General features: G+C 41.2%; 1 protein-coding gene across 4 annotated transcripts in view; it reads left to right on the top strand.

The window, feature by feature from the left end:
• LOC107039583 (autophagy-related protein 16-1) overlaps nt 1-22446 on the top strand; it is a 234113-nt gene extending 211667 nt beyond the window's left edge. For all 4 annotated transcript variants that reach the window (XM_015259289.1, XM_015259290.1, XM_015259287.1 and 1 more), the window contains 4 exons: nt 1571-1750; nt 3576-3660; nt 4920-5066; nt 21135-22446. In XM_015259289.1, coding sequence (XP_015114775.1) covers nt 1571-1750; nt 3576-3660; nt 4920-5066; nt 21135-21231 — 509 coding nt within the window. In that variant the 3' untranslated portion in view covers nt 21232-22446. The remainder of the gene's footprint in view (nt 1-1570; nt 1751-3575; nt 3661-4919; nt 5067-21134) is intronic.
• Nucleotides 22447-23032: the final 586 nt, after the last annotated feature.

Here is a 23032-nt window from a genome sequence, read left to right as displayed (position 1 = left end):
TACATTACATTCAACGTTTTATCACCAACTGAAAAATAAATTAATAAACCTCGCTCTTGCGGTATCCACCGCGTGCTACGTCATCGTGGATTAATCTCTCAGTTATACGACTGACACGGGCTGTATGAAATTTAATCGAGCAAAGTACTTTGCACATACCAGAAGATTAAAGTCTCTCCATAACCCACGTACATACTATATGATCACACCTTACGAATCATGTAAATGTTAAATTCAATTCCTGACCCACTTCATAACCCTGAAATGGAGACAATACAGATGAATCCACCGAGGAATGAATAAATCAAATCAAGCAGTATGAGGTAGACATGCGAGCAAATTTCTTGACACGTATAGCATTAGCAATGGCAATTATTGTCAGATAACAAACATGAGATCTTGTCACCTCATGACTGTCATATTCCAATTGGGCTGTGGCGCCAGGAGATGTTCAGTGTTTTTTTTTTCATTTTGCTATGAACGATGAATCGTGTTTCACACCTCGCTTCGCTCGGTGCAAATGGTTCTTTTCTATTCAACAACGTATATCGTTCCCGTCTAGCTAAAGGGGCGTAAGCGCCATTACTTCGATTTTTTTTTCTTCAAAGTCAAAGCGGCATATGTTTTTTGCTCCCGAATGAAAGCTTTGTAATCGTTCAAATTGACTTATTGAGGGCAAGTTTATTTGGCCTGGCGGTCACCTTACTTAATATTTTTTGGGGTAACATTACTTATTATTATTTTTTTATTCAATCAATTTTCCTTGAATTCAATTTCCATAGACACTGAAAGGGAGAGTCTGTAAAAACATCACAACACGTTCCGACGCAGCGAAAAATCCCCGCCAAGTCGGATCTACATAAATTATTTCCAATGAAAAAATTCCATTCACCATTTTTTTCACCTGACCGTATTTCATTCACGACGTCCCCTCGCGCCTCGTCCTACAACCATCACTATATCAGGTTCCAACAAAAGTTTGAATAGCAATTCCAAATAAATCTCGCTATTCACTGTATACATAATACAGTTTGAGGGTAACAGAAAATCGCTGAAGTCCCGTAACCACCCAGCCTCGTACAATCAATTCACGTAAATATATACCACGTGAATTTGATCGCGGAACCTGCGCGCTGCGGAAGGGGCAGAGGGGGAGTACAAAAAAGCGCAAAATCGAAATTGGTGTCATGCTGTATATGTTTGAAGGCACGTGGTTGTATTGTGAGCTTGTCTCACTCTCTGCAAGGTACATCGCGGTGAGATGGCACGCTGTGAAGGTGGGCGTAAGCGGAAACCCCGTTATTTATCGAGTTTATAGTCTTTGCCCTAACGTTAGCTACATTTCCGCGGGCGATGCGGTTTTCGAAGGCTTCTTGGAAACCTGAGAGCGGTTTACACTCGGTTGCCTTGTGACCGCGTACGACCACCCCCTCGTTTTCCCTCCCCCTCCCCACCGAGGACTTCTTTTTCACAAAGTGTATACAAACGTCAAAGACGAGATGCCCTTTGTTCGAGAATGTTTCCAAGTATTTTTTTTTTCTCGAGTCTAATCATCTCGTTTTTATTGCAGGTATTGAAACAAAGTTCGCTGGATCGAGTTGCAATGACCTCGTCACCTCGGACGGTGCAGGATCTACCATAATAAGTGGGCACTTTGATAAAAGAATAAGGTTCTGGGACACTAGGGCCGAGTCGAGCTCTAACGATATTGTGTTACAGGGAAAGGTAACATCGCTGGATTTATCGAGGGGTGAGTGGAGATTCTTAATTTAATTGGAATTGTTGATGCTTTTTCAGTTCAATGGGCACTTGATGAATTCTCATTGGTGAGCGGCAGTTTACATGACAAACAGACGTTGACGGGAGGGGTGGGATCGCCATCAATATTAAATTTCTGTGATATTACGACAATTTGACCCGTAGATTGATGAAGGTTTAAAATATGTTGATCCAATTTTTTGAATAATATAATATTAATAATCTGATTTTTTTCGAATAATGATGTATTTAAAATTTGTTAATATGAAACTGAATTTACCACTAAGTGAATAATTCAAGTTTCTTAAAATGGGATTTTCGATTACACGAATAATCATCAATGTTCCTACACTGAGAGAAAAACGACAAGATAAACGACAAGAAAATAGTTTTTTGAAAACTATCAAAAAAGGATTTTTTTGTGCCAAACATGCAGAGAGTGCGCTGGAATGAAAAATTTTTGTCGCAAAAATAGATTTAGTAGTTAAAAAAAAGTTGCATTCTCTGTAGACGCAAGAAATGTCATATCTAGCACTACTGTGGGGGAAAAAAAATTCATCACAGAGAGTATTGAAAAATTTTGAATGGCGAAAATTAGATTTTTTTTTTCAAGTGTGGGTAGAGCTTTCAGTCGGGCTGGAACAATATATCCCGGAGAATGGCACAAAGGAAATATGACATATTGACGTTTAACCTTTATCGTCAGGTTGAATGTAGGTGATGGTTGTTGAACATGAAACAGATGACTTTTGGACTTATGCCAGGCGCAAAGTAGATGAGCACTGCGCTGGGATGTGCAATGAGTATTAATTAAATTCACATTGTCAGCTATTACTGCCAGAGTGGAAATTGACATTCCATTTAGTTCGTCAGAGAGCAGCTTTTTTCGGCGATTTGGGGGATGGAGAAAGTTCCATGAATTATTTCTAGCTATCTCGAAAAATAAATTACGATTCTGTCCAACCGTCTCTCGAGGAGTATTAGAATCGAAGGGATTTCTTCGGGAGATATAACAGCGGAAAAAAGCAATTTATGTTTCATCGTCTGGCAATGTGTGTAGAGAAATCCCCGAAACGGATTTTTACTTTTTCCCCATCAGTTTGTTTTTCGTTATTTTCAAAGTGTAATTACGGCGTGGATATCATACGAATGCCTGTCGTATTCCCCCAGTCTATTTAGGGCTGCGCTCCGAGTGGCTTGATTGAAGAGGCCGATGCCGAATGTGAGATATCATCCGCCCCAGCATCTTCAATGTATATTCCCAATGTTTTGTCTATGATAGGGAATCGGAAATATCAGATACAACGTGGAGAGAGTTCTGCAATCACAGGACTTTTGGTGGAGGTCTATTTTTACCGCGTGCTCCGCGGGAGCACGCTTGGACGGGTCTACACTCAGAAGACACCCGAGTCGAATAATTGGACCTGACAAGTTCTACTTAGGTCTTTCCATTCAGAACTGGATAGGTCTTGGGAAGCCTCTTCCCAAGTGCTTCCGAGACGTTTCTATCTCTGGTATGTCTCGTACTAAAAAATATCAAGTCCTCTCATCGTACAAAATATTATCCTAAATATTGACCATAAAAGTTGACCATTCCCCGTTTTCAAGATAACGATCCATCAATTTATCGAGCTCTGCCGAGAAACGAATGACGATAACTAAATTATAATTGCAATGTAGCCATTGTACTCGTTGTCATGGCTATCACGAAGTCCAACCGCCAAGTTGATATCAGCCGGAGGTCATCACGCTATCTCATCTCACAACGCTGCTTTATTATCATCAATAATAATACCTGCATCTATTTTTATTTTCAGATGCCAATTACCTGCTCAGTTGCGTGAGAGATGACACCGTGAAGCTGCTTGATCTCCGTATGAAGCAGATTGTCGGATCATTCAGGTTAGTTAGGCTGGCATTATCATTGAAACTAAACCTACAAAGAGGATTTCGGTGAACTCAATTTGTAGGAATTGAATGAATAATTTGTGGTGGGGTAACGCGATCGGCTGATAGACCCTTACAAATAAACATGCGATTCCACTTTTCATTGCAAATTGCATGGGGCATCGAGTGAAAATTGCTCTGTTCACTCCACTTTCCCCGAAGGACTAATCTTTCTTGTAATATGACAATATAATGATATACTATAATCAAGTTTCCTCGATTGTTGAAATATTAAGGCCGAAACGCTGTTACAAGTCAGATTCAATTATGTCCTTTCTCCCTGTGTACTGAATGTATGATTTTTCAACTCCAACCATCGGATAAATCGAGACATTCACCGTGAATTCATTCATCCTTAATTACCCGTTCATTGAAACTCGATAAGCAACTCATTTAAATTATTCAAATTGTGGATTTTAATTAGCCCATTTCATACGGAGAACGTACATTGTGTCTTTATCCATTAATAAAACGCTAATTGATAGAAAATGTTCAATAAATCTGAGAATTTATTGAAAATTATTTTCAAAAACTTAGTCACGTGTTCCGAATAAATGGCTGTGTACGCAAAACATGATCGATTCCGGTAAATTATTGCCTTTTCCATAACTTAATAATTATTATTTCCTTTTCCGCATTAAATACATCAATCGTCAAAGGAGAGCCAACCTACCATTTGGTTTAAGTTAAAACATTCGAGAGTCCCGATTCAAGACTTTTAAGTTTTCAGTGAAACTTCTCAGAAGTCGGAAGTCAAGATTAACATTATTTTTTATCTGAGACTTTGCAAAGTCCCGAGTTGAAGTTAAAGTTGAAGGTTTGGAATCAAGACGTTTTCAGAAGTCTTGATTCAATGCTTTCGGAAGTTTGAAGTTAAGATTCTCATAATTCTTGATTTAAGGCTTTGAAGACATAAAAATCGCCAACTCAAGCCTCCCGCGACTATCCCCCGACTCCCAACCCCATTATTATCCCCAAATAAACCGCGAATTGATAGAAACTGTTCAATAAATCTCAAACTTCATTAACCCCCACTTAAAAAAAGCTTACTCCCATGCTCCGAATAGCTGTCCCCCACGCAAAACCCGAACGATTCCGATGAATTACAGCCCCCTCCATAACTCAATAATTATTACTCCCTTCTCCCTGTCAAACTGCACCATCCATCAAAGAAGAGCAAACTCATCATTCTGTTATTTACATTCGCCTTGCAGTGCTGATGGATTCAAAGTGGGTTGCGACTGGGCGAGAGCGACCTTCAGCCCCGACGGCCAGTATATAGCCGTGGGTTCAGTCGATGGCTCCGTCTTCATCTGGAACGTGACGACGAATAAAATTGAAACTGTCCTCAAGGATCACACGTGAGTACCCCATTAAAATCCGCCCTCTCAAAGAGAAAAGAAAAACCCCTCAAACCCAGCCGGCATGCCCCACCCATCTATCCTCAACAGGTGCACATTATTGACCCACATGTCCCCTCCTCCCATCCAAAATAATGATCAATCGATAATCATAAAAAACCTCCCCCAGAATCGTAAAAGAAAGAATAATAAAATATCTAGATTAAAGACGAATGAAATTTTTTCATGACCATGTATACGCTGTGATATCCATACGGAGCGATCATAGTAGGCATGCTTTCAGTGCTTTATTACCTCATATATTACCCACGGCTGACTGAGAGGTCCTCCGTAAAATGGACACTGCGGAATACCCCGCAGAAGCAGCTTTTCTCATATTATATTAAGTAATAAAAAAAGGGGGCGCCGAACCAATGCAGATATAATAAAAAAAATGGAAGGGAAAAGGGAACCAAGTGGGTTATGGGCAGCGGGTCAGCGGAAATGGGACACTTTGAATGTTCAAGAGGCCGTGATTTCCATCCCCCTCCACCACCTAAGCTAGTGTTCTGATGCGATAAAATGTTCCATGCCGCACATAACTCCTTATATTGATCTTACCACATTTTTCTTTTGCGCTCTACATTGAATTCCCCAACCACGTCGTCACCCGGAAATTCTAATAATGCAAACCCTGTTGTACGTGGGAGGGGGAGGGGGTGGAAAAAAATGGGAAGATGTTTCGCAGTATTAGGGTGCAGGATGGGATAGCCAAACTAGCTTTCAACCCCAGGAACTAGCGATCTAAGCGCGGATGCCTCGTGTTACCGTGATGGTGCAAAAGCCCGGGAGTTGGCGTCTAACACGACCTCTGCACCTCTCTCTCTCTCGTCCCTTGTCTAATCCCACCCACTTGCAGCCCACTGTTATCACCAGCACGACATTACCCTGGTCATCCAAGTGCTAAAGCTCGTTGCTGTCAATGACTTTAGAGACCCACTGAACAGGTGGAATTAGAATTCTGATTAATTAAAATCACCTCGAGGTACAAAGCCCTAAGTGATGGGAGAGTTTATTTATTGTCAGTGGGCGAAATTTGATGGAGACGTGGGGAGGTTGTTCTCTTAAATGTACATGGGTGTTATCCGGAAAGAAAATCTTATTTTGAGGTTTCAAAGATCGTGAATTGAGACTTTCGGAAAATTCAATTTGAGACTTTCGAAAGTCTTAATTTGAGCTTTCCAAAGTTTCAATTTGAGTTTCGTCAGTCTTGACTTGAGGCATTTGAAAGTATCAACTTGAATCTATGACAGTCTCAACTCAGGACAGTCTTAAATTAATTAAATTGAGAATTTCAGGCTTCTGATTAAGACTTTTGAAAATCTTACTTCCAGACCTTTGAAATTTTAAAATAAGTAATATTTTTATTGGATGTTCGACAAAAATCAGAGGTTTGGACTGTGGACGCTCTCCTCCACTTCACCCCCAGTTTTTACCCAACTTCTCTCTTCATGCGGACGTCATACTTGATGGTTTAAAATCCTAAATCAACTCAACTTTGTTGAATGTAATAAATGAAACCTCCTATCAGTGTTCAATTAGTGCTCATCCCCCATCCTCTGTCCCCCAGAAAATTTTTTCTGTTCAATTTTCCTCTCTGCACATTTGTTCGAGCATATTGACACAAATGGAAGACGTCTGGTGGAAGCTGGGGCTTTTATACGACTAGGAGTATTGCCCGGGTCACACTAACGTCACCATTGAGACCAGCATCTCCACTCGAGAAATAGTAGCTATCCGTGTTTGTGTGTCACTACAGAGATCCTTGGTGGTCCACCCAGGGTTAACCATTTCAAATTTTTTTGTTCCTCTTTCATTCCTTCTGAGGGAAAATGCACACCAGCCGGTGCCACACATTCCTACTACCCCACGGCATTTTACGTCTCTCTTTCTTTATCTTATCATTTCGGACACATGCGGGTGGTGTGGTACAAAGGATATCACAGGGGGCAAAAAGTAATACACAGGGGGATGGAGCAAGAGTACAACGTGACGAATAGTGGCCGCAAGGTATTTTAATTTCTAGACGTCAGATGTAAGACAAGGGGTTGATGTCTTGAATTGAAATGAATGGTGATGCAGCCGTGGGTTTAGTAACTTGATTTTTATTTAGTGAATGGACATTTGACTTGCAACTTCGGTCGGATATTCGGGGGATTCAATCCGTTATTTAATTAAAAAATTATCAAAAATTTAATAAAGCTGTTCACACAATTCGCTTCGGAATTCTCCACAAAATTCTGCAGCATGTGTGCTAACGTTGCTCGACGTAGACATGAAGACGTCCTCTAAGTCTCAACTCGAGACCCCCGAGTGCGGCTGTTCGGTTCAGTTCGGCGAGCCGAACATTGCCGATGTCGGGCGGACACGTACGAGGATAGAAAGATTGTGGAAAATTCCTGTGCTGGTACTAGAAAAATTTTCCAATTGCACAATAAAATTTCTAATGTTTTCAAGAACTAATAAAATTTATTTCTCAATTCTCTCCGCAATTCTCCACAAAATTCCACACCCGGAAATTTTCTAGCGCCAGCTCTACACTTTCTCTCGTGCTTCCTTGCAAAAATTACCGAACACACACCAACATGTCCCGTGCCCATCCAGAATTTTCATTCTCATTTCGAATACCAAACTGGAATTTGGCCGTTCGCGCCTCGTTTTCAGTGCCGCGCTAGAATATTTCCCTGACTTCTCTCCGTCCACTCCCCATTCTCCCCATACCACCCAATGCGCTCCCCTCAACCCCATACTTTCCCCGGAATACGTAACCGCAAACCAATCATCTAATTATCGCGCATCATCCTGCATGAACAATAAGCCGAACGCTCAAGATCCCAGCGTGCGGTCTGTCCCTTATCACGAACGGCATCGCCCTGCGTTTCCACGGTGTACATAAGACCCACCGGCCGCAGATCAGATTCACGTTTATCAGGTGCGTTTTCCTACCCCCCTCACGCAGCTCGCGCACCGTCAAGCCCATGACTCTCGCCTCCCAGTGCCCAAGCGGGCATCTAAAAAAAAAAAAAAATATCCTTAAGCACCAGTCACGTACATAGACCGTTTCACTGTTATTACTTTTACCCGGAGCGTCGCAGAGGGACGTCGTTGGCTCGTAATTCGTACGTTGTAGAGGCTGGGGCAGTTGGCAAAAAATCGTCCTGCCTTATATAAGAATCCGGCGGGACTAACTTAATAAGCGCCCGGAGTAACCGCCTCCCTCGCTGTGATACTGAAACTTCTTCGCTCCGCAACGCGTCCACTGACGTATAAACAATTCGTTCTAACGTACGCAAGATGACCGAGAAAACATATACCATAGTCGGCTGAGTTAATTCACGCTCGGTACTGTGTGCTGTACCACTCATTACTCGTATCACGGAGAGGCCATTCAATTTATAAAAGGGTAAGTGAGACGGAGAACGAATCGTCTCCGCCTCAAATCTCTCTCCACCTAATCGTCTTAAATTAACGCTTATTTATTCAAACGGTCAGCATTATCTTGTATCAGTTCTCCATAAATTCAACAGCTGGAACAGGATTCACTCCTCATCTAATCTCTGGGGTAATCCGTTCTCTCGCTTCGTGAAGTTATAATATAAGAAGTTGAGGGAGAAAGCGAGAATAATTCCGACGGGAGAATAATGCACGGAGTGATATTGCGAATAGAGTGGGAATGTTTGGGGAATATTGAATAACTGAGACGGTATCAAAGTGGAGGCGGTGGGAAAAAACGTCCCACGCCCAAGGAAAACAGCTTTTTTTGAGATTTACGATTTCAAATTTAGACTTTTGAGAGTTTCAAGTTGAGATTTTTAGAGCTCATCTTGAGGATATAGAAGTACTTTAGCTATCACCCAAAAAAAATTACTTTTGATCAGTAGCAAAAGTACTTGTACCCAGTACTAAGGGGGTTCTGGGGAAAAGGCACATTTTTGTACTTCCTCAAAGTTACGAAACAACTTGATGCAAGTATCATGCGTCAAGTACCTGTGTACTGGTGAGAAGTACCTCATTTCACTCATCCAAACGTTCAGCGCCATCTCCTATCAACTCCCCCCAGACTCAACTGAAACAGAATCCACTCCCCACCTAATCTCCCAACCAATCTCCCCCCCCCCTCCCTTTATGAAATTATAATACAAGAAAATGGAGGGATAAGGTGAAAATAATTCCGTCCAGGGAATAATGCCGGGCGTGTGACTGCGAATTGAGTGAAAATGTTTGGGGAATATTGAATAACCGGGATGCTATTTTAAAGGCGTATTAACGAGGCTCACTGGTCGATTCACAGGGCGGTAGAAGCCGGGGATTCCCAGTGTCGCTGGATTGAGGTGAAGTGGGTGAGTCGGCTTGGCGCTTCCGTAGCGATTCAGCACCAATAAAAATTTATCTAGCTGTGGAGGAGCGAGAGAGAGAGAGGGAGAGGCGAAGCAAGCGTACACCCAGATGAAATTAGATTATTCCAAACGGGGCTTTGGAGTACACCGAGTGGATGGGTTGCGACAGAAAATGGCGCCCACTATAGCGATACGAAAAAGGAGGGAAAAAACGCCAATCTTCCTGCTGTTTCCTATACTTTTTTTCCATCCCTGTGCTCGTTCGCAACGAGTGTAGCGGAGTCCCACCCGACGCTGATCAAGGATTCGACGAATTTCATTGTTGTCTCCCAAGGAAGTAACACAGAAAAGGGATGTAGAGTTTTTACCGAAGTGCCCGGCCCGGGGGGCAGAAGGGAGAGGCAATGGGGAAGGGAATTGGAGAGAAACGAAAAGAGGATTGTGAACCAATCGGCATTGGTGGCAGTTTTCTCACGGCTTGACTCGGGTTTCCATCGGGTGGCGCAATGATCGCAGAGGTCCACTGCGATATTATGTCATTTATCTTCGTCCCAAGTCGTAGTCCTCCTCGCCCCCTTCGCTATCTTCTTTTATCTGCGCCTTTAGACTCGTTCGGCAAGAGAAAAAAGGTGATGCGCGGGGCGGAGAGGCAGGAAGACGCTTAGGGAGGAAGTATCCAAAGGGACATTCGCGAATGTCGACGTTTGAGAATATATACCACCTTGTGAACTTTTGAAATGGCAACTCGGAGGGGCGCGGGGGGGGGGGGAGGAGGATAACGATAAACTTCGATTGAAACTCCTTCTGACCCCGTTTGAATTTGTCAACTTGGTGATATAGTTGGGATTGAAGAGAATAAAAAAATGTATATATGGGTTTAGCTTTTTTGTTGGGGTTGAGAGTTTTTTAGATTTTTTTTGATCATGAAATCCTCACGGGAGTGGAGGATTTTTTTGTTGTGTGACAGATAGTCGAGATGGGGAGGGCCGATTCAATAGATTTGGATAAAGTTTTGAGGGTTTTTTTTTTTCGATGACCACAGCGGTTTTGATGGGCTTTTTATATCGTGGAAAATGTTTTCCGGGGAATACGAGGAGCTCCTTTTTTCGGTATGAATGGCTGGTGGAGGGATAATGGAAAGAATAATGGGGGATGAATGAATGAGAGGGGAGAGTGGTAAGGCCTCAATTTAATTGAGAATGAGACATGCAGTAACGAGAAGGGAAATAAATGAAAAAGGAATCTCATTAGTTGAGAGTTTGCGGTAGGATAGTAAAATCTCCGGTGTTTTCATATATCCCCAGAGGGGGGGTACGCACACTGGGGTTTTCAAGTCAGTACATAGAAAGACCGGGCTTGGGCGCGCGGAGATACCGCACATTCTCACATTCTGGCGCGTATACCACAGCCTCGTTTATACCATAGTCAGTATCTGCTGAGGGAGGGCTGGATGGGAATACCCCTACAGTGAGTGCGGTATACATCGTCTAATTACACGCGGTAAGTTCACATTGCCACGAGAATAAACGCAAATCCTGAGAAACGGCCACGCGTACACATTTCTCGAAAATCTGCAGTAGGAAGTTGGCTGTTTTAATAAGGAAAATAGGTTGTCTTTGGGGGGATAAAAAATTGTGGATTTTGTTAAGTAATTGGATGGTCGTCTGCGTTGGAATTGTTAGGTCAAAGGGGGGTACCTGCACGAGAGAAAAGTTGAAATACAATTATCTAGAATATCGTCGTGAATTTTACTAGAAATTGAAATGCAGGGAAAAATACTTTTTGCAGAGGGTCGCTTGCGATTCGCTCACGGGACGGGACGGACGACACGGAAATTTTCCCGTTTACCTGGTGCACGGAGAGAAATGTTCAGTAAAAATTACGGAACGACTTGTTGCCCCCAAAGCGGTGAGTCATCAGACGGGTGGTTAATTTTTACGGAACAAATCGTAGAATTTACGTGGCGATTCGTACAGTTTCAGTTCCGACTCACACTTTTTATTGAATTTTACTTCAGTCGCGGATTACGTTTCGAAACGTAATTTTTATGTTTTTTTTTCTGGTAATTTTTATGGATTTTAGACACAGGTAAACCTAAATGTAATTTACGATTTAATAAACGTAATTACGTAAACGAAAATTACGATTTTCATGACGGAAAAAAGCCACTAAACATCATATTGACGTTAAACGTAAATTACGTTTATCATTACGTTGAAATTTTTTGTGTACACTAACAAGAATCTCCCAAAACTTTAGGAATTCAATCGCTGAAATTTAGGTGTAAAATTTCTAAGGTTTAGTATTTTTTCACTGGAAATTGATAATTGAATCGTTCAATTTTAGAATTTCTTTCTCCTTAAATTTTAGAATGCCGCAAATCCCTGAAAACTAAATACTTTTTTCCCCGCATGAATTATTCCATCAAACTTTGAATTTTCAATTATGAAATTCCTCGGAATTTCGTCAAGTAATTGAACGGTTGTTTTCGTTAGAATTCATTCCGGCGCTGAAATTGTGAGATTAAATGAGCTTACCTGAGAGGGGAGTTCTCTCTCAGTTGTATGTAACATCTCTTCTGGAGAGATTATGTGGTGTCATTTGCATGCGAGGGGGTATTACGCGATGATCTTGAGGGATAGACGCGGAGTATAATTATTATGATTTCTAGTGCTGAGTTACACAAGGGAAAATTTGACTAAGATGGATTACAAGGGAAGCCTCCTCGTTGAGATATTCCTGATGCAAAACTGATTCACTTCAGAGGAGTGGGTTACGCCAATGATGAAATTACGGTTCTTGAAATTTCCCGTATACTTCTTGGAAATTCTCATCAAATTATATTTCTACCGGAATTTTTCGGAATTTCGTGATTAAAAATTCCTCCATTTAGAAAAAAAAGTAATTGAAGCTGTAAATTTCAGTTCATTACTTCATGAAAGTTAACAGAAATCAGGAAAATTCAGATAAACATGCTCTTGAATTTTTAATCAATTAAAAATCCACACGGCAATATTTATATTTTGAAAAATATATAAATAAATATCTTAAATTGGCTCAATTTATATAAAAAATATATATAAATTGGGAAATTCATATATGTTTTATATATTCTTTATGAATTTGAAAAATATATGGAATTTATTTCTTTATAAATATGGAAAATATAGGGAATTGGCCCATGTTATATATTTTTTAAATATATTTTTATATCTTTTATTGAAGATTCTTGGCAAAAGTAATTAAATTGCACATTTCTTATTCCGAAAATTTCTGTGCAAAAGTTTTTTTTTTTTTCAATGTATTCCGTTCGAGGCGGAATACCCACTCCACTTCAAGAGTAACTTGACCGATTGCGATCAGGATCTATCCCGTATCCTTGACCGGTTCAACTGCAAATAGAGTCGGATCATAAATGAACGCTTTTTGATCGTTGACAGATCAGATTATTCGACCTAAGCTAGACATTTGGATCTGCGCGCAACAAAAAAGACGTTTCTTTCCTAGACCTGGTCCCCGATCAGGTTTTAGGATTTCATTCGGATAATGGCTCATCAGATATGAGCTAAAATGTACATAACCCCGTGCTTTGACAGCTACCAGAAATGCAAGTAGGAATATTTATACGTTATATTATAATTCAGTGGGAATCTCATGCAATCTCAACAGGGATGATATTAATTATCAAACGAGTAATATCGGTGTCGATGAAATTAAACGAAAAGAATTAATTGAATTGATATAACGAAACTGCGTTGACTTACGAGTGATATTGTAACTGGTTTTATGGATCCAATGTAAATACGTATTTTATTCACTTGCATCGCAATATTGCAGTTGGTATATGGTACCAGTCAGAAGGGGCGATGTCTGTGTACAGGAGAAATGACCGATAGCAACATGGGAAATGGGAGAATATCCTGTGATTATAAATATTAAGGATGTTTATCTAAAATCGCAAGTATTAAAAAAAATTGTTTTTTTTTTTCAACTGAGAGATTCGGATGTTATTCCCTTTATTCTTGATAAACATTTCAATCCATCACCCCACGTTTATTATTTAGAAGCAAAGTCGACGAAATGCACCAAATTCAAATTAATTCTTCTCCCGAGAATATCATTCCTTAGCAAACGTAATTTTTTTTTCTCAGTGCGATGATTAATAGCAATTTTTAATAATTGCCGTTGAGCTCCCCAAACAAAGGCGTGGAAGACACGCCGCAGTGGTACGTAGCGCACAGGAGCAAGGATTTTACTGACGGTCTTGCCAAGGAAGAATAAGAAGAAGACAATAACTTCCCTCGTTTGGGTTGGGAAGTTGAAAATTCGTTTAGCCTTGGTGTTTACGTTTTTTCAATTTGTAGGTTATGAGGGGCTCTGACAGGTGGCTGTTTACTGTCAAATTTTCATCTTTCTATTTTTCTGCGGTCGATTTTTTTCTGTTACAACTCTTGGAGAACAAATGGGTCGGGAATAAGGTGTACCTCAATTTTTTGTTTGGCAAAGGGTTACAAAATTGGATATTTTTTTGTAGATTTTCTCTTTGAATGATTTATTTGGAGTAAATAAATGCCCTGATGAAGGCAAATGTTGGTGAATAGTGAATCGTAATTCCCGAACCGTCAACTCCTGAAAAAATTGAGATAGCAATTTAAAATTGGGTACTGTTGGAAATTTTTTGAAATTTCGGGGAAGATGTTATAGTAAATCTGGTGAGAGTGACATTGAATCGAATTTAGGGGAAAAATGGTTATGAAATGTCACAACTTGATTGAATTTTCAGTGGAACATGAATATTCAAAAACAAAATGCCATGAATTTTCAATTTTCCCTGAATTTTCCGGATTTTTCTGAATTTTCACCGAATAATTGAACTGAAAAATTAAGTATTTCATTTATTTTCCGCGCATTCGAACAGAAAATCAATGGAATATTTGATTTTTCAATGACGAGATGTCCTGAAATTTCAGTGGAAACTAAACATGATAAAAAAACAAAATATAAAGGTATTTTTTCATTGAATTACATTTGCTCAACGATTACCCCTCTACAGTAGAAATTGACGATGTTCTATTATCCAACTTTTCTCTCTGCGTATTGCAATCTTATCTAGAATAATATTAATTATCACCCAAGCAATATCGATATCATCAAAATGGAATGAAAAATATCTACTCGCTGCATTGAACGAAACAACGTTGAATTACCAGTGATATCGAAACTGGTTGTAGATGTAACTTATATACCTATTTTAGCTCTTCATTAGTTGGTATAATATATGGCCCATCGATACATTAAAACCAGTAGCCGTAAATAATTCGTCGCCGGTAACTAGTCCAATTACTCTGGGCGGAGTATCTTCACCGTGGATTATGTCATGTACACGAGTGCTCGGTTGTTCATATGTATACGAAATCATTGAAACTGGCTTTGGTAAATAAAGGGGCTGAGGGAGAGGGGGAGTGGATGCGTTAGTTTGCTGTGGCAAAAGGAAAATCTATCTGGCGACCATTCACCATCAACAATAATGCGAAGGGGGATGGTTAATCCCATGTTAGAGAATCGTCGTGCTTGCCAGTCACGTATTGGCTTTATGTATAGAGTCCGTAACGAGATCTAATATGCGATGGACATTGTGCGGTCGAATCATTCCAGCGTGGGTAATGGCTCATAGCGATGAGGTGGACAAAAAAATTGAAGATGGAAGGGACAAACTGGTGGCGATATTTTTTTTCACTCGATTGGCGCATTCTGGTGTTTTTCAACAGGAAATTAATTAATGGGGTTCAGGGCTGGAACTGTTGGGGTTCACGATTTATCTAGATAACAACGAAAATTCTAGAACGGTTGGTAAATTTTACCCTACCGATACAGTGATTTTTACTCCACACTGAGAGAAAAACGACAGTTCTCGGACTAGTCTCCCTTGCGCCAAGAAAATATTTTTTTGAAAATTACCAAAAAAGGACTTTTGTGCCAAACATGCAGAGAGTGCGCCGGAGTGAAATACCAATCAACCAATCCAACGATTCCCCCGCAATAAACCCGAGACTCATAACTTTCATTGTTGTTTTGACATCTCCAAACACCCGCTCAAGTTTCATTTCGTCAAAAAGGTGTGCACACTTCGTGAAATACTCGAAGCAATGCCAAGTGAATGGGTTGTCTCAGTGACTGCTGAAGTTTCAGGGCGTTAGTTTGAAAGCCCGGGTCAATCCTGACCCTAGGGATGAGGGGGAATACATCTTGAGTAGAACCGCACATAAGCTAATGCAGGCAACGCCGGGCCGAAAAAGTTTCCCGTTTCTTCCTCCCCCCCCCCCTCCTCCCACTCCAGAAAACTTTCTCTTCTCCCCTTCAAACAATTTTTTAGAAAACTACTTCTCCCCCTGCGCCGGTATAAAGTGTTGTGCCTTACAAATAACAAACTTTTTCCCGCGCAAATTAAGTCGACGTTTCCGTCTATAATCAAAGACTACAGTTTATCAAATTTTTAATTAGCTGATGTTTATATTCCAATTGGCCCAAGAGTACTCCCGCATTTTACAGTTTATTTTCGTCGCCCGTAATTTGATAACCACGAGAAAAGGGTCGCACATGCTCAAGTTAGTGTTTTATTGAATCCATAAATGAATAATGACAAAATAATAGAAATATTAAAATGATAATCATAAAATAAAAATTACTGTACCGGCCGGGTAATAATTTATATAGAAAAAATATTTATTTGTATGTATATAAATAAATAATATAATATATATAATATAATAACATTTATATATTATATAATAATATAATAATAATTATATAACATATAATATTATATATTATATATTAAATAAATGCAAATACATATGTTAATATATATATTCATGTATGCAATAAATATATATATTGTTAACATTCATTTCCAAAGGAAATAAAAAAAAAATTCAGTAGCGAAGCGGTAAACCGGGTTAAGTCGATTTTGACTTTGGGTCAGTTTTTGATGAATATCTCGGAATCTAAGAGAGATGGCAGAATTTTCACATGACCTTTTTTGTAACCCTCAATTGGCTCTACAAAAAAGGTCATGGGAAAATTCTGCGATCTCTCTTAGATTCCGAGATATTCGTCAAAAACTGGCCAATAGTCAAAATCGACTTGACCCGGTTTACCGCTTCACTACTGAATTGTATAATCTAGGATCCTATGCAATGATTTATCCTTGTTCCTAAGCTCAAGGATACCCCTGGCGAAATAGATCGCTGACACAAAAGGTGAAATCAATTTTTTTAAAGCGCATTACTGAATATAATTATTTGCGATCTCCGTTGTTCCGTAATCGGATCACAACACCGAACCTCGAAAATAACAATATTTCTCAACTCCACTCCTCGAATTACCGGCAAAAAACTAATAGAGGGTTTCCCGTGAAATGAGTGAGAGCTCGCATAGCAAAAATGATGCGAATTGATTTCCAGAGGTAAAATTTCAAGCACCCCATCCACTCCCATAAAAAAAAAACATAACCTCGATGGAAATGACCCTTTCGAGCTTGCACATTGCTCAAGCCCCATTGAAATCCATCGCTAAAAGATACTCTTTCGAATTGATAGCTCGAACCTACTTCATACCCCTACAAAATTTTCCAATATTCGATTCAACCTGTCACGATAAAGCAGTCTCAATACACGAGCTGAATTTTCCGAAACCATTCATCATAGAATTGAAATCCTCCAATTACTGGGGATTTAACCTGTGACACTTGTTTGAATTAACTTGTAAAACTTTAATTTCAAAAAAGTAGGGTAGCTTGAGAGGGGGGGGGGACTCAGTGGTGGATATTGGTCGAAGCGGGTGGACTTAATTTTCCTCTCCATCGAGCAAGCTGTCTCGCTTTGTTGGAACGTGCCCGTTGTTCCAAAGCCCTCTCCTCAGTAGTAACTGTAACGTCGTTGGTCTGTGCCACTCGTCCTCGAGGGAGTATAATAGGGTCTGGGGGGTGGGAAACAGAGAGGGAGAAAGAGAGAGAGAGAGCGCCGTGGAGGAGAGGCCAAGCGGTTTCATCAACAGCGAAGTATTGAAAACGTCTCAACGTCATGGTGTGCATTCCCGCGGTCCTCTCATCCCTTCGAATTTCCCCTCCTCTCTCTCTCTCTCTCTCTCGCTCATTTAGATCCTCCTCCATCTGCCGTGATGTGCCCTGTATCTTGCCCACCCGCATCGTAGTTGGTCGACGATGGTCTAATCATCGCGCGCATTGTCGTTCTCTCGTGCCAGGACTACCACACGACCACCGGGAGCCCCATCGCCAGGGGGGTCATCAATGAGTGCTCCATTAGGTGCCACTGTTTGCTGTAGACCGGCGTGTTTGGTGGGTTGAGATCCATCTTCCCTTCTCTACCGTCATTGCAATCTCGCTCACTTGCGCACCCTTGTGCTTTCTGACATTGGACCCTCAATGCTCAACACCTCTCTCCACTGGCGGACATACGAAAGCCGCTCCAGAATCACGGGGAGACAAAGGAATCAATTGTCTCAACCGGGGCATCCAAACGATGGTAAATACATTCAATCAGGGGGGGGGGGGCGATTGTTGTTGGATACACTCAATTCGAGTTAGACTACTCACGGGGGAAAATTATGATTCGGGTAGTTGGGATGGGGATTTTTGTGGATGTGCACTGTTGAACATTTTTGCCTGACATTTCTGGTACACTTGTGGAAATTTTTATCGAGTTTACTGCGGTGGCAACAGTCGAATTCTGATCGGGCAACGGCGCTCGGGAGCGGCGCATATTTAATTATAAGTGAAATTGCAGGGAATTTGTCAGTGAAAATTCAGAATTGCGGGGGAAATCAAAGAGAACTGTCAATTCCTGTTCCATTTTTTTTCGGGTAATTAATAGAAAATCAGAAAATTGTGGTTGATATTCTCTTGAATTGGAATTCAAATAAATTGAGGAATTCTCGTCTCTGTGCTGCTTAAAATTCTGGAATTTTACTGAATTTTCGGTGAAACCTGAAATTTCATGATTTTTTTTCGCATTCGGAAAATTAAATGCGAAATTAAATCGCATTTAGTGGCACTGACCTGCAAATTTGTAGTCAACTGTCCATGAAATTTCTTTTTTTTTCTAACAGTGTGGATTAAAAGTAATTTGAATTATTCCTTCAATAATCTTGAAAACTTTACCAGAGGTTCCGGCGAGGTAAACGGTCTCGCAATTCCTAGAAATGAAATCGTCGTGAAATCTCCCGGTAAATAATTTTGTGTGAAAACAGTTTCAAAGCTTTTCAGTGGCGTATGGAGCTGAAAATCTAGAACTCCTTGAATATTCAAGAAATTAACTGATTCGTCAATGAAGAACTCCCCAGAAAATTCACGTAACTTCTCGTTGTCAAAAATTCCAACCTTTTCCATTTGAAATTTCAAGACTAATTTTCTACCAGTGCATGTGAAATTTCCGTAAAAAATACTATTCGCCATTCAGTCGTCGCGCTTGGCTTGAAACTCGTGGAATTTGCCGCCCTCGCCGTCGGCTCCTCCTGTGACCTCATATTCCCTAGAAAAGTACCTCCCGACCTGGTGCGGAAATCTACTATATCCATTGTCAATTTGTTTAAGACCCATTACTTCTACCCTTCAAACATGCCAACAGCAGACTTCAATAATCTGTGGAATTCTTGTCTCGACAATTTTTCCACTCCCATCGTTTCCCATCGCCCGCCCCCTCTAGGTAACCTAGTCCTCCTACACAGGGTGGAAATTCCCTCGCGTTTCACATTCCAATGTGTTCCCTCCTGCATCCACATCCCTCTCCTCTCTCTCCCTCTCTCTCGCTCCCTCATGTAGCCTCAATAACCCCATTCTACGTACGTCGGCTCTCATGAGACCTCGTGCGGTTGTCGTTTGCCACGCATCCACCCGCACCCACCGACATACCCTGGAAAGCTTATTTCGCACGCCACTTCGGCAAGTGGAACAGATCGCCGGTCGTTCTTCAACCCTCGTTCGTCGACGTTGGAGCAATATAACGGGGCGTTGGGTTCTTACGTAGGCACCTGCTGGGCCCTGGTCTCGAGGTATCATGAGCAAAGTAGGTTCAGTATATACAGAGCGAGGGGGAAATATCGCCCGATGCCTGGAGACGGCGTGAGGCGACGAGCGGCTGTCGCGACAACCATCGGCTACCTATTCCTCATGCTTTTTCGACCACCTTTTTCCCTCGTTCGCTCGACGAGCCATTAAGAATGTTTAACCTACCGAGTGGACAACTCCGTTGACAAGAAAAAAAAAAAAAAAAAATTAAAAAAAAAATAATAATAATAAAAATAAAAAAATTAAATAAAAATCATCAAATTAGAAGGGTTATGGCGTACTTTTCCGGTTGCAAGAACAATGATTAAAGAAAATGTTCGTTAATTCTATTTCCCATTCAACTCGATCCTCTCACACACGCCCACATGATCGAATTCCCCCCACAGTTGTGGGCTGATGTACGTTTGAAAGTCAAGTTACCACCTCGCAAAATTTATCTTTTCAATTCACAAAAGAAAAATTACCGCGTGGGAGGAGCGAAAAACCGGCAAAAGTGGTACAAATCGGCGTGTGGGTAAATAGAAATATGAGGCTGGAGAATATGCACGTGAGAATGATCGTCATTTGTAACAGAAAAACGCGCACTATGTGGAGAGAAAATATACAAGTACAGAGGGGTTGAAAATACCTGTGTAGGAAAAACGCTGCACGTGCAGTTGAAGTCGAGATAGACCAGTGAAAAAGATGTAGAGGAGCGAAGGAGGAGGGTAACCTCGTGGTGAGGTCTTTTGTAACAGTTAGTCGGTGGTCGCGGGGACTATTCACCTGGTCAATTACCGCCTGGAAAACGCGCGCTCGCGCGTGCACAATCTCAGGAGGGGTCTCGCCCCATAATTGACCATGTATTACCCAGGCCACGAAATCAGTTAATGTCACCCTCGTGGATGACGAGGCACGTACCCAGACTAATCCCCACGAACGATTTACCCAGTACCAGGGGTATACCGTTAATCGTGGAAGAATTCCAGGGACATCTTCAAGGGAAAATCGGTGGTTTGAAAAATCTTTAAATCGTGGCCTCCCCTTGGAGGGGGGGGGGGGTAATTTTACCGTTTATGAACTTAATTGATAGTTGGTTATGTGGATGTGACTATTTTAATTTGTCATGGGTTACCGCAAATTGGAGGAGCACGAAGTTGGCTGGGGATTCGAACCGGGGAATCGCTTAATTGTGATTCGAAGGTTTATCTCTCCTTCTGTGTTATAAAAATCGGAATCGACTTCTGATGGTAAAGAAAATGGGGCCCTCGAAATAAAAACTCCAAAATTCAGTCACGAGGGTCAGATTAAGGGTCATCAAGGTCATATAATTTCCAGAGAAAACTACAATGTTCTTCCCGAAAACTGTCACTGGCAAAACTAAATAATCTCGAGGGCATAATTTTTGTTGCAAAAAAAATCCCAATTTCGTGAAAGATATTAAATTTCCTTCTATCAAGTTGCTTAATTTTCCCCAGTGTATCCCGCATTTTCTATGTTCCTCCAGGGTGGCACCAATCATTGAAAACAATATTCACCCACTTCACCCGCACCCCAACCTCTGAAGTAAAATCAATCCTCACTCCCCTAATAATAATCCCCGAACTAATCAATAACTTAACGTTACAGATTCGCAGTAACAGCAGTTGCATGGCATCCACACGGTACCTACCTCGCGTCGGTTGATCGCATGAAAATGTCGGTCGTTTGGGGAGATCACGTCTGACACGAGGAATGATTGTGCCCCAGGCGTCGAGTCCTACCGCCTACTGGCGCCTCGCTTGGCCCCGACTGGTCCTCAACGATCATCTCCCAAGAATGTCAATCAGCGAGATACATAACATCAACTCAAAAATCCGCGATCACGTCTCGAACCTCACGATCAAAACCCAGCTTGCATCATAGTGTGGACGAAGCCCACGTGTTGTTAAAAATCATAATGAGATTAACACTCGTCCCCAATCAATCAACGAAGTACCAGTGAAATTTCGGAATGAATGGGCTGTTTTAATAGTCGAATAATCGAGTACCTCTTGCGGTTATTCCAGAGAAACTGTGGGTAACAATGCACCGATGGGTTATTGGATTAATTCGATATATTGACGAAGTGATGGGAGCTCAATAAATAATGTCTGTCGTCAGAGATAACGGGTAACAATGGTAAATCTAAATACAATAACATTGAAAAGATGTGTGGGCTTAACATCATCAGAGTAAATCCCCGTGATATGTAACGTATACTGTGTTTTCAATTGCAAGCTCCATCGATCCAAACACAAATATGCACTTTGTATTGTTATCCACCATATTCTTCCATTCTCCTTCGTCCCCCTTCCGCCAGCTCACCGCTCCAATAATCCAAAATTGACACGATTATTAATGGATTTTCATGATGAATGCGGGTAAATGGCAAACAGATTTTGTATCATCAAAGAGAGGCTGAAAGTAATTCAATGTCTATTTGTATAATCTCCATAAGTTGTGGTTATCATCATCGCATCGGCGAAATTCACGGTAGATGACACGTAACACACATTTCATTAACCCAAATGATTTTCATACACTGAGACCCGAATTTCCATTGACATTGTTAGGTTCACCCAATCCTGCGTCTGTCATCATAATATTCACTCGCCATTGATTTCGAATGCCATTGCTACCCCAGAGTAACTTTATTTTTCTAATAAAAAACCTGGAAATAACAAAAAAAAATCAGAGAAATGTGGTAACTAAAGAATGGGTTGAACGGTGCAAAATTTCAATCGTACAATTTACGAATGAATAGGATAATGGATATTAATATTAGATTACAGATATATTAAAATCACTGTGTTTGTACTCATGGAACCGACACCAATGCGTCACAGGTCACAGAACACAAATTTAATCGAATTAAGAAATTTATAAATACAAATAAAAAAAATGTTTTGATGTAAATACATTTGATGTCTTTTCTATATCCCCTGAAAGCTCATTCTCCTAGAGATCGTCTCGAAGAGGACTCAAACAAGATTTTCCATATCCACAACAGCCGCCGAGGTCCCACTATTTTAAGTGTGAAAAATTTCTCCGCAGAACATACGTACAAGTAGATACAGGACTCGTGGGACCGGTCTACTGCCCCCCTCCGAGTGATGAGACCCATCACTATATACACGATATGCTCTAAGAAACTTCAACAGTTTGAAATCGCACATAGCACCCATTCTCAGCCCTCCCCCCCCCCTCCGCCCTTCGCATTTCACAAGTAAAGTTTTGCATTATGCCAGAACCGTTCTAGACCGGCGACGATTCGACGGGTTTTCGCCCGTTGACAGAAATACCGTGGGGGATATGGTTGAGAGAAGCTGAAGGTAGAATGAGATGACAGAGTGAACGTAAAACAGTGAGGGAGTGGGCGGGAGGGCGAGAGTTCGAGAAATTCTCATCTCCCCCTTTCTGCAGGCACTCCTCACCTCCGCCCTCGCGCCACCCCCCCCCCCCCCCCCCCCCCCCCCCCCCCCCCCCCCCCCCACCCCCCCCCCCCC

The sequence above is a fragment of the Diachasma alloeum genome, unplaced genomic scaffold, assembly GCF_001412515.2.
Source record: "Diachasma alloeum isolate Michigan unplaced genomic scaffold, Dall2.0 Dall_scaffold_00301, whole genome shotgun sequence".
NCBI lineage: Eukaryota > Metazoa > Arthropoda > Insecta > Hymenoptera > Braconidae > Diachasma > Diachasma alloeum.
This window is presented reverse-complemented; position numbering and strand designations above follow the sequence as displayed.